The 15,328-nt window shown below is 39.4% G+C and overlaps 2 protein-coding genes across 2 annotated transcripts; one reads left to right on the forward strand and one right to left on the reverse strand.

Annotated features, from left to right (window-relative positions):
• The first annotated feature begins 2,003 nt into the window (after positions 1–2,003).
• On the forward strand, positions 2,004–3,294 carry LOC124159788. The gene is made up of 5 exons (XM_046535706.1): positions 2,004–2,070; positions 2,155–2,292; positions 2,381–2,546; positions 2,656–2,750; positions 3,125–3,294. The coding sequence occupies exons 1-5, from the start codon at positions 2,004–2,006 to the stop codon at positions 3,292–3,294; spliced, it is 636 nt and encodes a 211-aa protein (XP_046391662.1).
• Positions 3,295–4,058: 764 nt separating this feature from the next.
• Positions 4,059–5,249, reverse strand: LOC124159894 (protein ALP1-like). The gene is made up of 3 exons (XM_046535777.1): positions 4,960–5,249; positions 4,542–4,882; positions 4,059–4,464 (listed from the first exon to the last, which is right to left on the reverse strand). Exons 1-3 carry the CDS (start codon positions 5,167–5,169, stop codon positions 4,140–4,142), a joined length of 876 nt encoding a protein of 291 aa, XP_046391733.1. The 5' UTR covers positions 5,170–5,249; the 3' UTR covers positions 4,059–4,139.
• Positions 5,250–15,328: the final 10,079 nt, after the last annotated feature.

The following is a 15,328-nucleotide window of genomic DNA, read 5'->3' on the forward strand; positions in this document are numbered from 1 at the left end:
ATAAGTGATGAATATTTAACTAGTTAAGTGAATTGGTTAGAAATTAACATTCGAGCTTAATATATGAAGCTCAAGCTTGCTTCATCGACAGTACGAAAACAATAACAATTAATGCAAAGAATTACTACGATTAGCCCAAATTTTCCGTGTTTTATTCATATTTACAACTCATAATTTTATTTCATCACTTGACTTGCTACTAAAAATATCCTCAATGTAGGCTATCAGGTCGATTCTTGAAAAATTTCAAGCTTGTGTGAACACACTAACTCGCCAAATATAATAACAGTTATAACTTTCAATGAAAACCATATATTACCATAATAATACCATATACTTTGATCAGCCGTTCATTTCCTCAATTGGACAGTATATACAAAAACATGCAACGAGTCGAAATTATTTTCCCCACTATTCGCTACCATCTACAATTAAAACTTAAAATTTACAAACTTATAACACGGGCAGTCGACTTGAATTACTTGCTTGAAAACAAAGGATTTCTCCGAACACCAATAAAGTTTCCGAACAAATATGATTCGCCACAAACGTTTAATGGAATATCCATGTACATCATTAATGCAATATATATCATGTGGAATTCAATACAAATTGTTTCCTCTATAGGCAAGTAAGTTATTCACACAATTAAGTTTCAGTATATCGGCACAGTTCAGGGTCTATCAAAAATTTCAGTGAGCATATTAAAATCAGCTGATACGAAAACAATAATAAGTGACACAACAGCACTTTCCACACGATTCACTTTTTCACAGTTGTTCCATCCATCCTCAAATTCACCATCACATCCCTCTGCTTTTTCCAAATCTGCAGCTGAAATATTGATACTATTCCATCATATTACATGAAAGCACAGCGGTGACGTTGCCACCTACTTCATTTCCTAAACAGAGAATGAATACTGAAATTAGGGAGTCATATAATATAAAGCTAGAATTAGAAACGAAAGCTTCTAGTTCATACAGTAAAGCTATATCGTCACGATCAAAGCAATAAAAGTTGGTACATATTTATTTTGACATGCAACGAACAGACAGACTTCGAAGCCTAAGACAATTACGAAGAAAATCAAACATATTTAGGGTTCAATGATTATTTCGCATAACATATATCTCACGATAAAGGACCGATCGGATATAGGTAAATGATTCAATATTTATGCCCGATAAATCATCATTATAACAGTAAAATTATGACCTAACCCACCTGTCTGAAGCCATTGTGATATTATCAAAACAACAACAATCAGCTGATTTCCTAAACGAGATTTTCAAAGCGTATTATATAAATCCACGGTTTAATATAATTTTTAAATGCAAATGAAGCAGTTATTTGTAATTGCAAGTCAATATTCCATAAAATACAGAAAAATATATAAAATATCTTCTCCCTCATTGGTTGCGCAAACTGTTCAGAAAGTTTTTCATACGGGAAGGGGCGGAGCTTCCAAATAGCTCGCGCAAGAAATAGCATGCTGCTATTCCGAACAAAATTATTACTACGCTTCATTCTGAATACGGGGTCGTTGCAATAATGACCCGCAGAATAGCATATGCTATTTTTTGCAACGCTTATCCAGAATAGCAGCCCAAGTGTGCCACAAGGGCAATTTGGTGGAACCTGGTGAGTGACTATATTTACAAGTGCATATAGTTTTTATACAAATGTTGGGTAACGTAGTTTGTAGCAGCTTCAGTTGAGAATAAGCAGTGTCATTCCTTGCATTATCATTAGCTGGTATTAACTGTAAGTGAAACCCGTGGATATGTAGAGCCTTGATTCACATGCAATATCAAAATGGTGATGTGAGTATCAGTATTCTTAAATAATGTAGTGTGAGTAATGTAAGAACACTCGTAAACATAATGTAAAATGCGAGTATTATTTTCTTAGGTAATGGTTCCTTTGTGTTCAACCTAGAAGTATTTCATAAGCCTTTAAGTAAGAATTCTAGTTATTATACAGTGAGGTTGGTTGCTGTGATGAATGAAAACAGCCTCCTTGTATTACTTGCAGGGCCCTCAACAAGCAGCAGTGGGGAGATTATTGGTGAGTTATTTCACTGAGAAACTATTTCCTTGCACATTACGTTTACGTTTGCAACAAATGACTATGTATCAATTCATTTTTCAGAGGACGACTGCCTCATTGAGGCCCTCATTATGGAGGTGCAGCAGCGACCACCACTATTCGACATTCGCCTTCCTCTCAAAGAGAGGACTCCTGAGAGGAAGGCAATGTTGTGGAGGGAGGTATACTTGGCCTTAGATGGTATGCATTGACAAACTTTCCCAAGTGTTTCTCTTGTTATTACTCTGGCAGCTTAAGTTAAAGTTCTATACATAAGCAATCATTGCAGGAAAAATCCCGGAGGCAGAGCTCCCCTCGAAATTCAAAAGCCTGAGGGACAGGTATGTCAGGGAGAAGAATGTGCACCCACCCAGTGGATCAGGGGCAGTGAAGAGGAAGAAGTGGGTGCACTTCGACTCTCTGACATACCTTAACAGTTGTATAAAATACAAAAAGTAAGTGCCGTCTGTCCATGGCTTTTTTCGTGTGAGCTTCACGAATAATTACCTGTACATTTTATTGAGATGACAGAGGATGTGCTTTAATTAATATCTGTTCTTATAGGACATCATGCAGCCTGGATGAGGGGAATGGAGCACGTTTAACTCCAACTGTTGGCTCAGGAGCAGTTCCTTTATCATCCCCATCCCCCAAGTCTTGTAAGTCTTGTCGTCATGGTCTTCTTTTTTTACTTTTATTTCTACAATTTGCTCCTTAGAATTGTGTTAAGTGGTAAAGTTTCTCATTGATGCTTCCAAATTCTTTGCATCTTTAATATGACTGATTCATTTGTGGTAGCAGTTTCACAGCATCATGTTGATGCCTATTTAAGATATTACTCCGCAAGTTTAAATGCATACTTCTTTATGGATCTCAAACGTGCTCAATTAGAATCAATGCCATCCTACTTAGGAGCTACATGCATTAAGATCTACCTCAAAAAGGCCATCAATATATTATTACACTGCATTTATTTCTCTGCCTGCATTCCTTTGCACAGCCACATAACTTATCATTGGCATTTGGATTTCAGCTCAACGAGGAGAATTCACTGAGAGGATTCTGCAGGAGTTGAGGGACACAAAGCCCAAAGAAAATGACGGTATCCACCACTTCTGCATGGCAGTGGCAGATCTGCTGCGGCAAAAGAAGAGGGAGGACTTGGTGGCCCTACAAATTCAGATTTTAGAAATTCTGAAATAAATTTTTATTTTGAAGTCTGGTTTATTGAGTTTATACCCTTGGCCCAAAATGTTGTGAAAATATAACTATCACCATAGGCAAGTAAACAAGGACAGGGTAAGTTGGACTGAAAATTTGTTGCATGTTGTGAGTGAATTATTCATCATTTCGTCTCAGCTTATGCCGACAGTAAGAGCACTAATCCATTGGAGAGACACAGATTGCACAACTGATGTGGCCACTTTGAATTTCCTCCGTACACCTCTTTCATTTAAGCATTACTGGCAATATTCTGGTTGAAATTAAGGTTTTTTTTCCATTTCAATTCATACAGGCATGACACCCACCAACACTGACTTGAGTAAAACTTGGTAGTTTTCATCCTTCAATGTAGGGTTGAAACAGTACAAATGTTTCCTTGGCGGTCCCTAATAATTTCATTTTCATAATGTTTGCAGCACAGTATTTCAATGAAAGGGGTTTCCAAGGAGAGTTGTGCCTCCAGAAGTAAAAAAAATAAAGTCCTACTTTTTGAATCCAACGTTAGTGAAAATCAGTTCATTGAAGGCAGGAGGATTTGAATTGGTAATGAAAAATGTCCTCTGAGGTATTGAAAATTCTCTTTACTCTTGTCGCATGTGTAATTTTTGCATAAAAACGTGGCTGTAGTAAGAAAGTAGCATTGTTGGCAGGAAGACTAGTATCATGACTCAGGTCAATTATTGGGTGGGCCGGGTAGTTTTCGACAAGTAAGATGACCGTACTGTTTTCACTTGATTATATTGAATACACTAGGTACTATCTCATAGTTAGTTTACCTGGAATAAAGGAATTCATAGAAACTCAATGTAAACTTTCCAAGCAGTTTATTGCGGTTGCCAAGGTACTGCACCTTCATTACAAAAGTAACTTTTCATAATATCCCTAACCCTTGCCGCCCTCCTGGTATGATTCCCTATCCCTGCGTTTGCCACATCTGGCATTCCCTCCCCATCTTCATCGCCCACAGCTAGATAGTTTCTCTCGCCCCTTTCCTCTTCTAAATCCGTTAGGAAATTATGCAGTACTACTGCAGCCTTCACAATTCCCTCCACTGCCTCTTCCGCTGCTATTATTGGCTTCCTAAGTATCCTCCACCTTTGCGCCAGCATACCGAAAGTACATTCTATAGTTTTCCTCGCCAATGACAGCCTGGAATGACAAGGTTCATCACTCATCCATTTCTTTAATTCAATTTGAGGCACTTGAGTGTGTGAATAGATACTTACCGATAATTAAAAACCTGCTGCTCGTAAGTCAATCGTCCCCTATTTCTGCCCGGATAAGGCCTCAACAAGTACTCGGTCAAGCCAAACGCCTCATCACCCACCATAAAATATGGGCATTCTTCATAATTCTGGTGGAATTTATCTGGGGGCGGCAGATTCATTCGTCCCGCCTGAAAATTCTGCCCCATAATGGAGTTAGCAAAGATGCCTCCATCACTGTGGCGGCCTTGTGCCCCTATGTCCACTATAGTGAATTTTTTTTGGGCATCACAAACTCCCAGAAGCACTAGGCTGTGCTGGCCTTTGTAGTTGTAATACTCCGATCCTGAGTTTTGGAAAGCCTGTAGGATGGAAATAGAAATTAGGAATTTTTTATTGATGCATTGTTTTTCCTCATTCCTACGTCCATATTACTTACTTGAATGACGACATGCTTCCCATCTATAGCCCCAATGCAGTGGGGAAACTTCCACCTCTCCTCAAAGTCATGGGCCAATCTCCTCCAATTCTCCTCTGTTGGGGCTAAGAAATCCCCTCTGCAGACTTCCCATAAAGCCGAACAGGTCTCCCTAATAACGCTGGACACCGTGGACAGCCCTACACGGAAACTGTAGTGAATGGACGTCATTGAGTCCCCTGATGCAAGGTACCTGGAAAAAGGAATGACATGTGTTGTGAGGCTACAAATGAAGATGCCTTCAAAATGATAGTATTTTAGGTGAGCATTGGTGTATGCATTTATGTTTATTTTATATTTATAGTATTTATGATTACCTCAATGTGAGAGCCAAGCGATGGGGAGGAGAAAGGTAATCCCTCCTGAGTACTGCTTTCTGCAGCAAAGGCCCCACCTTCTCCAGCAACCGCTGGAACATCCACGGTCGCATTCGCAGGAAGTTGAGATACTTCACCTCGTCACCTAATCTCATCTCTCGAATGAGGTTACAATAGTCTCCCTGGCGCGACCGCTCCCGACACACAGGGTGCACCTGCCATCGCCTCACCCTCCTACCTTCCCGTCCCTCCATCAGCATCGCTACAATTCCCACGCGCCTACGGTACATCTCCCATTCATAATCCATTTCACTACAATAAAAAATGCAATAACCTACTTCTCTAATTTGAATAAATGTAATAACTAAGGTATGGCAAGTGTGGACACTAATCTAGAATATTACGAACCTACTATAAATATTTATTACTACGTTAATTTAATCGCTAAGAAATGTAATGGGAGATAACAGTTAAATAAGTTACACCTAAATTAAAATTTAATCAAAATCTTTATTTCTACGCCGTAAAATTTATTGCAATCGTTAATACACTAAGCCTATCCTTACTCTACAGCTGATGAAAACAAAATACCCTAGTTAATTGAAAAAGGTCTATAAAATAATACACTTACTAGCTACCAACTGAACACAATTTTAACTTAATGAACTAGATAAACTTACTCCTACCTTAACGTACAACTAACCACAACGGAATTTCTAAGTTACTAAATTCTATAAAATAATGCACTTACTCCTACCTTAACGTACAAACAATTAAAACGAAATATCTACGTTACTAAATTATATAAAATAATGCAATAACTACCCTATAATTGAACGAATTTTTAATTAATTAACTAGATTAACTTTACTCCTACCTTAACGTACAAACAATTACAACGAAATATCTACGTTACTAAATTCTATAAAATAATGCAATAACTACCCTGTAATTGAACGAATTTTTAATTAATTAACTAGATAAACCTACTCCCAACCCAACTAAAATGAAAAAGGCAAAAGAGGCAAAGTAATAGCAAGCACACGAGCACCGATAAACCGTCGTAGACTTCAGAAGAGCGTTGTGTAAGCACTGGCGCGAAATTTTGGACGCCCACGGATTTCGCCTTTCATTTGTTTACGCAACGCAGATCTGTGAAGGGCTCCAATGCCGGGTCTACACTAGTAACTTAAGTGACTACTTAAGTTGGCTCTGTATTTAAGTTGGTAGTGTAGGTGTCACCAGCTTCATTTAAGTACACCTCCACTTAAGTCATCTTAGAACCCAACTTAAATTACGTAGGCAACTGTTTCCGCACGGTTGAAGCTCTTCATGTGTTGTAAATGGCACATAATACCCATCTCACATCATCCCGTTGATTATGTTCTAAGTTGTGCTGTATTGTATGATGTGGTTATTGAGCGTTCTATTTCGTTAGTTAATTTCTAGTGTTGGGGATATTAATTCGACGAATTTATTTTGTAGTGTTTCTCATCTTATTGTTGGTTTTATTTCCGTGAAAACTAATTGCTATGCCTGTTGCTCACGGTGAAACTCGATTTATAAAACTTAGAAACGTTTTAAGGAATTTTAAGACTGACAATGAGACGACGGCAGAGGATCCGGTAAAACAGTTTATTTTCCATGGTGTCATAATCGAAAATAACGTAAACGAATGCACTCAGTAACTTCCCACACACTGTTATTGAAACTATTGCATAGGGCTTTAATGTTAGTCCTAGGGATGCCGAGGGAGATAAGATGTGGCGATTTCATTGGACGTGGGAGGAATTAATGGTTGAAATTGAACATCAATGGTTTTAATAAAGCAGTGGAATTTGACTAGCAATAAGTGTTTTTGTTTACGTTATGAATATGTCATTCCACGAAGTCACGCTTAGTAATTCTAAATTCCTCTGGCTCCATCACCTCTCGCCATATAGCGTTCCCTCAGGAACTGAAATCGGTCTTTCCTTTTAACCTTCTGAATCCAAAATGGTTAATTCACGGAGTTTGGAAGTTTATTTCAAATAACAGTCGCTTTGGATCAAAGAATCACTAATTGCTCTCCTAGACCTTCATCTGTCAACATAACTGTTTCCCGATATAGACAATCACGGTGCTGAAGTCGACTTAAATCTCAAGTGTAGCTACCGCACCACATTTAAGATTATATTTAAGTGAAGTCACTTAAGTTAAGTGTGTAGTGTAGACAAGGCACAACCTGCTGCGATGAGTTAGCTCCGCCCCCAAGTACGCAACGCCGAGCTATGAAGGCACCCTTATGGTTCAGGCGACCACCCCTCCCCTTCCCAAATAATCCTTCCCGTACCTACACACCCACCTCCCACCAAACCTCCCTCCCCTCCTGGATAGGTCGGTGGGCTGGCCGGGAGAGCCCAGGTAACCATGCGTCAGCCAGGAAGCGAGTCTAGGTGAGAGAGGCGAGCGAGTCGTATGCGTGTGTGAGGACAGGGAGACGTAGAGAGACAGTGGACAGGAGACAGACTGGTCGACTCAGATGAGTGTCCAGCCTATGTTTAGAGAAACCGCCCGAAGGATATCAAGCTGTATCTCCCGACGCTCTTCGGTAAGTGGATCAGCCTCATTATTGCAAGTGCACAGCATTGGGTGCAATTAACTGGTTTCTGGCCGGTTGCTGAGACATGGGTCGATCCTATCTCTTGTTCTCTCCAGGGCAAGTACTCTGGGGCTGTGGACACCACTCAGGTGATTTCCTGGATATACGTAGCTGAGATTCGGCTGCCTTTTGGCAGATATGAGCCGAGATCCAGCATTCTCCTGTCTCAGAGATTCGGCTGCCTTTTGGTAGATATGAGCCGAGATCCAGCATTCTCCTGTCTCAAATTTTCAAGTTTGGTACCAGAAGAAAAGACAATATTCTCATGGTATCTTGTATGTATGTTGCATTGTAATTTTTTGGTATTTGTTTAAAAGGAAACTTTATGTTTGTTCAAATGTGCAATAAATTAATTGCCATGTTCAGTGTGACAATTCTGTGAAGCCCTCCCTTCAGTGCTGTCCATAGGAAGGCAACTTTGGTTGCCTGGCGCCCGTAAAAAGAAATTCCTATGAGGTTAGCCTACGACTCAAGAGATCGGAGCCTGCTGAGAGCTGCCGGGTATTAGCTTATGGTAGGCGGTCCCATCGGATCATAGGCCGAGGGATGGCGTGACACAGTAGCAAAAACCTTCACTCAAATTTAAGAAATGGGAAAATTTTTTTGAGTTCATTCATTAAATTGACAGACGTCTCCTGCTTCAAAAAAATTACTAAAGAATACAATCACTTCAGTTTTGTGGTCATATTTCCAAATGTAAAAGTGAACAAAATAATTTTTGTCCGGCATTCTTCGATTTCATTCTGCCCACTGCACAGTGGGCGGAACCCAGGATCTAGGCGGAAAAATGTCCAAAAACCGACTTTACAGTTGGGACAATTTTTCCTGTTAGCCTTATCCTGGGATAGAGGGAGCACCCTTTTTCACCCTTGAGGTCATTACCCTCGGAACAATAGCGCCATTTAGAGGCACCCTTTCTACTGAGACGTATTTCCGACCAGGCTCAGTTGTGTTTTGACAGTGAAGAGAAGAACTTGCAGTAAGGTGACCAGTGCACAAAGCATACATGAAGAACTTGGATTATTATTTTTAAGGTATGTTCTACCGTTTTTCATGATATATAATGTTATTCCCATTTAAAATTTTTTACTGTTTTTTGACAGAAACATTGCAAAAACACTTGATTTTTTGAGATACCTATTGTTTGGTTTGACTTATAAAAAAATGTTCTGGGGATGTCTGGATTTAAGTAAAAAGGTCTACAGAATGTATTTAAAAATGAGGCCATGAAGGGATTCGGTGCGGAAAAGTGCGGAAATACAGCTTTTGCGCTTTTTTCAGGCGACATGGAGAGCGCTGTCGTGACGCACGGAGAACTATGTAGCCTACTTCACGACAGCATCGAGACAAAAGACTCATTACCTGATTATTTAATGAAGAAATTTGATTTGAGTGACATTGAAGTTGATGCTAAGAACTGTATAAGTGTGGCTATGAGAAAATTTTTAAACAATAACTCCAGGCGTTTAAAAAAAAGTGGAAGGAAATATAAATATTTTCTTACGAAATATAATACGTGGCTTCAAAACCCATTGCTCCTGCCCAAGAAAATGACAGATAAACGTCTCAGAATTAACTTTAGTGCCGAATCTGAGCCATCAACCTCCAAGGGAAGACCCATAAAAGTGTTCGACTACTGCACGGATAGAGCAAAACGGATAGTGCAGCAGTTGATTAACCCACACACAGAGGATGAAGTCGTGTTCGCGGCCCAGTATACTATCCATTCATCTGGGAAACGAGACGCTGCAGCTATGGTGAGAGAAGTAACCCAAACTACTCCCCGTAGGGCTAACAAAGTAAAGAAAGCCTACAAATCGCCCCCACAACCCTCAATACCATACACTGGGGAGGAGGCGCTGTCGCTTCTCATTGAAACTGGATTGACAAAGCCGCAGTACACGAGAATCGGGACAGGAGCGAAGGACAGATTAAGCAACATTAACCTTTTTAACCTGAAATTTCGGTCATTGAATCGTAATAACAAAAATTAATACCATTGGCAAATATTTTTAGAGCAAATTTCTCAAAATAAAGGTGTTCCACATTTTATTCTATTCTGAGTCAGAGGATGAAGACTTCTCATACTCTAAAATATTTTCGCTATTCACCAGAAGATTTTTCTCCTCTGGTAATTTTTTTACTTTACTGGGAACCCCTACAGAGCAAGAAATGAAAGTCTCTAACGTAAGCAGAAGCCTATGGAAAAGGTCATAGTTTGTGGCAATTTTAGAAACTTCCCTGATGTGTTCGTCAGGATATTCTCTTATATCCTTGTGTCGGGCTTCCAACGCCTCTTCGGAAAGCTGTCCAATGGGATGTATGGCATTTTTCACAATTTCCGCTCCATGCAGTAAAACTTTGTGAAGAGTTGGCGGCATATGAAAACAAGGACAGAGTTTTACATAGCTTTTAGCTGTTATAAGGCAATAAGCTGAGAAAATTTTATCATTTCCTCGAATTCCAGTCGAAACAGCTCTCAAAATTACCGAGAAGCGGGTAATTAGGTCTTCAGAAATTCCTGGAGGAGAATTGTAGATGGCGTCCTATTATGATTGTCGATTACTAATAATTTACCAACTCACGTAACAATAACATCCTAACTGATTTATGATTAATAAAATCCAGTAAGTTGACAAAGTGAATTCCCTGGAGTAAAAATACTATTTGCTGCCTTTGGTAATTCAACACTATGACCCATTCTGGACAGGAATGTGTTTTGAACAATTTTTTTCATTGATTCATTCATAAATATGATTCAACTTCAGAAATCTAATATTCACTCTGGTGCACTCAACCCACTTTCGAACGTATTGATGAAAAACACTTTTTGAATGAATGCCGCAAGCAAATTTTTTATTTTCTCATCTCCTCCCAAAAAAGGTTTTTGTGTAAAAACTCCAATGCTAACGATTTCTTCTGCTTGATCGTTCCCCTTCTATTTGCCAAGATCACACTATGTACATCTTGGTGAGTCACTAATGCTGTATCAATAACTGGGCAACTAAACTGTGAACGTCTTTCGGCACACACCTCAACAAGGAATACTGAAGGGAGACTGATGCTGAGCACTCGGCTAGGAAGCGCGCCAATCGCATAGACGGCATATTTTGGGAACACCCAATTAGTAGAATGGAAAAACTTGCACGTGTTCATAGCAAAAGAACAAATCTCGGTGCGTAAAGGGATAGCCGCCGAAGACAAAGGGCTTGGAGAGCGCGCGAACCGTTAGGTTTATTGACGTCCGCACGTGGTTCCCGCGGAAAGACCCAGGGGTATAATCGTCAGAAGAGGGCACAAACCATATATACAACGCAAATAACAAGTAGTTGAGTACGACGTACTCACAATTAAGGAAAAATACAGTCTCTCAAACGGACTACGACGCATGTCATCCAAAGTTCCCGAGTGTCTACGCCGTGTATTGCGGGTCATGGAGCGCGACAACCGCCCGACATCATTTTGCTTTACCACGAATAAATCGGAGGGGAGCAAGTTGGAGCAAGATTTTTCTTTTCCGATTAATAATAAGATAGACTTCAGACTACCTCATGGTGTAAATATCTTAGGAGCGGCAAGCGGCGGTAACTACTTTTATCCTAGCAATAGGTAAAAAATTAACGAAAAACTATGATATTTTTAACAATTTATAAAGTTAATGAAAAACAATTGACTAAAAGAAAAGTCCGCTCTTAATTAACTAAAAGAGTCGTACTATCAATAAATATCCTAAAAATTCTGAATTATTAACTGTATTTCATTGCATGGGAAACAAACGTTGAACTTTTTCGTATAAATCGCGCACTCACGATTTCATAGAGTTTTGTTGATTTTTGGCGAGCTATAAAAATAAAACAAAAAATTTTGACAAAAAATTAACTTTAGTTTTACATGCCCTGGACAAATGATGATATACTATTCCCGGTTCGAAATGAAAAAGTCGATATTTTGATTTTTGGCCAGCTTTTTTCGATTTCAGCCCACTGTGCGCTGGCGCTTCTCATTGAAACTGGATTGACAAAGTCGCAGTACACGAGAACCAGGACAGGAGAAAAGGACAGATTAAGCATTATTTACCCGTCTTATGATGTGTTAAAATTGTCGAAATTGTAATGCTATCCTCCTAAGGAAACTTTAAAAGTAACAGGAAGGTGTGCAGAAATCAAATTACAAGCTCTTTTTGGACCTCACAATCGAAGGCATTGCGCTAGTTCATAAGGACGTTCTCCGGGAGTGCAATATTGAGAGAGAACTGCATACATAAAATATATAAATGGGGGTGTGACGGTAGCAGTGGTCAAAGCGTATGTAAACAGCGCTTTGATATTTATGAGGGTGCTCAGAATGATTCATCTGTGTTTGTCATGTCTCTCGTAGCCACATCTAGAATTATACCAAATTCAGGGGCTAGGAGGGAACAAAACGATACTGTGGAAAAATCCACAACCGTCTTTCAGTAAATTCTGCCGGCCATTATAAGTAATTTTCCATAAATAAACGAAGACAATCATAAAACAAGAAATTGAACGTGTGAAAAGTGAAATAGGATTACTTAAGCCAACAATTATTGCAATAGATGGAGCAGAACATTTAGTGGTACATACCGCATTTAGTAATGACGATGGAAAGGTATGTAGTGCTGTTACTGGTAGTTCATCTCAAAAGTGCTACGTGTGTGGGGCCAAGCCCACACAAATGAACGATATTGAGTATTGTAGAGCTAAAAAATTGAACCCAGCCAATTATCGCTTTGGACTCTGAATGCTTCATGCATGGATTCGATTTTTCGGGTGTTTACTGCATATTTCAAATACACTTGAATTCAAGAAGTACCAAGTGAAAACGGCAGAGGGTAAGACCTCTTTCAAAAGGAGTTAAAGGCGAGTTAAGGAACGGTTCCGCCAAGAAATTGGAATCCTTGTGGATAACCCTAATCCTGAAGGAAGTGGTACCGCGAACGGAACGGAAATACGGCTAGACGTTTCTTCCGAGATCCCCAACTCTCGTCTGAAATCACTGAATTTAGTGCAACGGTTTGGAGTAATATTAAAAACTATATCTACGGTTTTGAAATCGATTCGGATAAATTCAATATATATGCTTTAGATACTGCAAAACTGTACGTAAATTTGTACCCCTGGTACTGCATGCCTGCAAGGGTCCACAAAGTCCTTTTACATGGTGCTTCCATGATAGAATCAGTCATTCTTCCTATTGGACAGTTGTCAAGGCCAGTTTACACGGTATATTAACACGTACGGGTTAATGGCTAAATGTATGAACGCGATAATGACGCCAAAATTCACCGTGTAACCACCCAACTTGTGCGAATGCATGAACGGGAAATAGAACCTGTTCTAATTTGGTTCATGCATTCGTACATGTTCCGTTCCGGTCCACCAAAATCATTCACGCAAACGTACATTAATTCGTACGTGTTAATGTATCGCGTAAACAGGCCTTTAGAAGAGGCACAGGAGGCAAGAAACAAGGATTTAAAAAAAATTAGGAATAGGCATGCTAGGAAGATTTCTCGTTCCGAAATATAGAGGATGTCTTTAATATGTTGCTAATCTCTTCATATCCTCGGATTTCATCCAAACGCCAACAAAGTACCAAGAAAAGTAATGGTATTTCTGGGATCCATAGGAAGTAATGGGATCCATATGAATTTATACCGAGAGAGAGTGAGGCGGATGATAGCAGTGAAATCGAAACGTCAGACAGTGACTAGTAATATGGTAACATTATTGTGATCTGCCGCAGAGAAAATTGCATGCATAGCAAAATTTTGACTCGTATATTAATATTAATTAAACTTTTAGCATTTGTTTAAAAATCTTATTTTGCTATTCTTCGCTAATCTTGAGTGAATTAATGAAATAGCTATTTTTTATTGGAATTTTTGTAGCCTTGCTCTGTTACCTCTAAATATTTATTTTTATTTGTTCTTTGGGGAATAATTTGAATACCTGATCGTATACAATAAAACATTAATATCTCTTATCTATTTTTTACTTCTGCCTCAGTCAAAATAAACAAACTTTGTGCGGAATCGAATTCGTGGAGGCTGGTGATCACGTAACTTACTTTGTTAGCCGCACGTACGCTATCGCATGTACTGCCATGAACCGCCTCACTCCCGCAAACATAATTGCCATTATTTTACACGATTTGAAAAACATATTTTTGGAGACATTCACAATTCCTGGGCAAGTAAAAAGTAGTACCATTATCGGAAGTACATGCAAGGTCGCCAAGTCAAACCGCAAGTTTAGGCCTAGTCTCTAACTACCGTTAAAGGGTATTGAATGGCTGAAAGTGAGTTTAAAGCGAATTTATGCCTAAAAAATATTATTGGATAATATTTTTCACTTATAAATTAACAAAAATGTTGAGTTTATATTTTGCCAAAATTTTAGGAAAAAAATATTTTTTCCGCTTAGATTGGGAATTCCGCCCACAGTGCTCCTCTCTTACTCTCTCTCCTAAGCGTTCACAAATGAAAAAGGAACGGCTACAGCGGCAGCCTCACACCTCGACCAATGACACACCACCATGTGCTGCACTTACTTGTGCAGTTTGGCCCATATACACATTACGAATGAGTCGCCTTTTCCTCCAATCTGCGCCCATTTTCTTGCAAATGCACAGTAAGTAATCCAATTTGTCACGCGCTAACTCATAGTCCACAGAGCGTATTACACACCCTTGATGTGTTCTAAGTTCCTATCGTTGAGGGTCAAAATCTTCCGGCTAGCATCCCTCCTCATAGATTCTGCAAACTCGTTCGAAAGACCTTCCCTATAGAGGTTCACACGGGATATTGGCCACGCCCACCGCTTCACTAGCCTCATCATATCACGGAGGGCCCTCTCGATTTCCGCCTGTAAGAACCCCGGCCCCGATCTCTCTGAAAGTCCCATCCTTGTCCTGAAAGACAGTGGCGACTCTCTCTTTCTCCTTTCAACTTCATCTTCACTGCCATCAGCTTTCTTTCTTAGTATAAACATGGAAAACGATATGGTCGTATGATAACAATGCTGTTTTTCTGGGTGTTCGATGATGCCATATAAATTTTTAAAACGTACATTCATACCATTTATTGATGTTCAGCAAGAAAGAAATTCGCGATAGACACTAAAAAACGAATAGAGCATTGACGAGGGGATGTATATTTTGTTTCGTCCATAAGCTTCTCTCTCATCAGTTTTAAAATGATCATTTCTGATACTTTACGACCACGCACTTCATGGAGCTTATATTCGTTAGATCACTGCATATATAAAAAGTAGCATGAATGAACATTTATGTTCTAAATGAGCGTCATGAGATCATCAGAGGATCACTTAGTAAACAACTAGTAGCGGCA

The sequence above is a fragment of the Ischnura elegans genome, chromosome 5 (assembly GCF_921293095.1).
Source record: "Ischnura elegans chromosome 5, ioIscEleg1.1, whole genome shotgun sequence".
Taxonomy (NCBI): domain Eukaryota; kingdom Metazoa; phylum Arthropoda; class Insecta; order Odonata; family Coenagrionidae; genus Ischnura; species Ischnura elegans.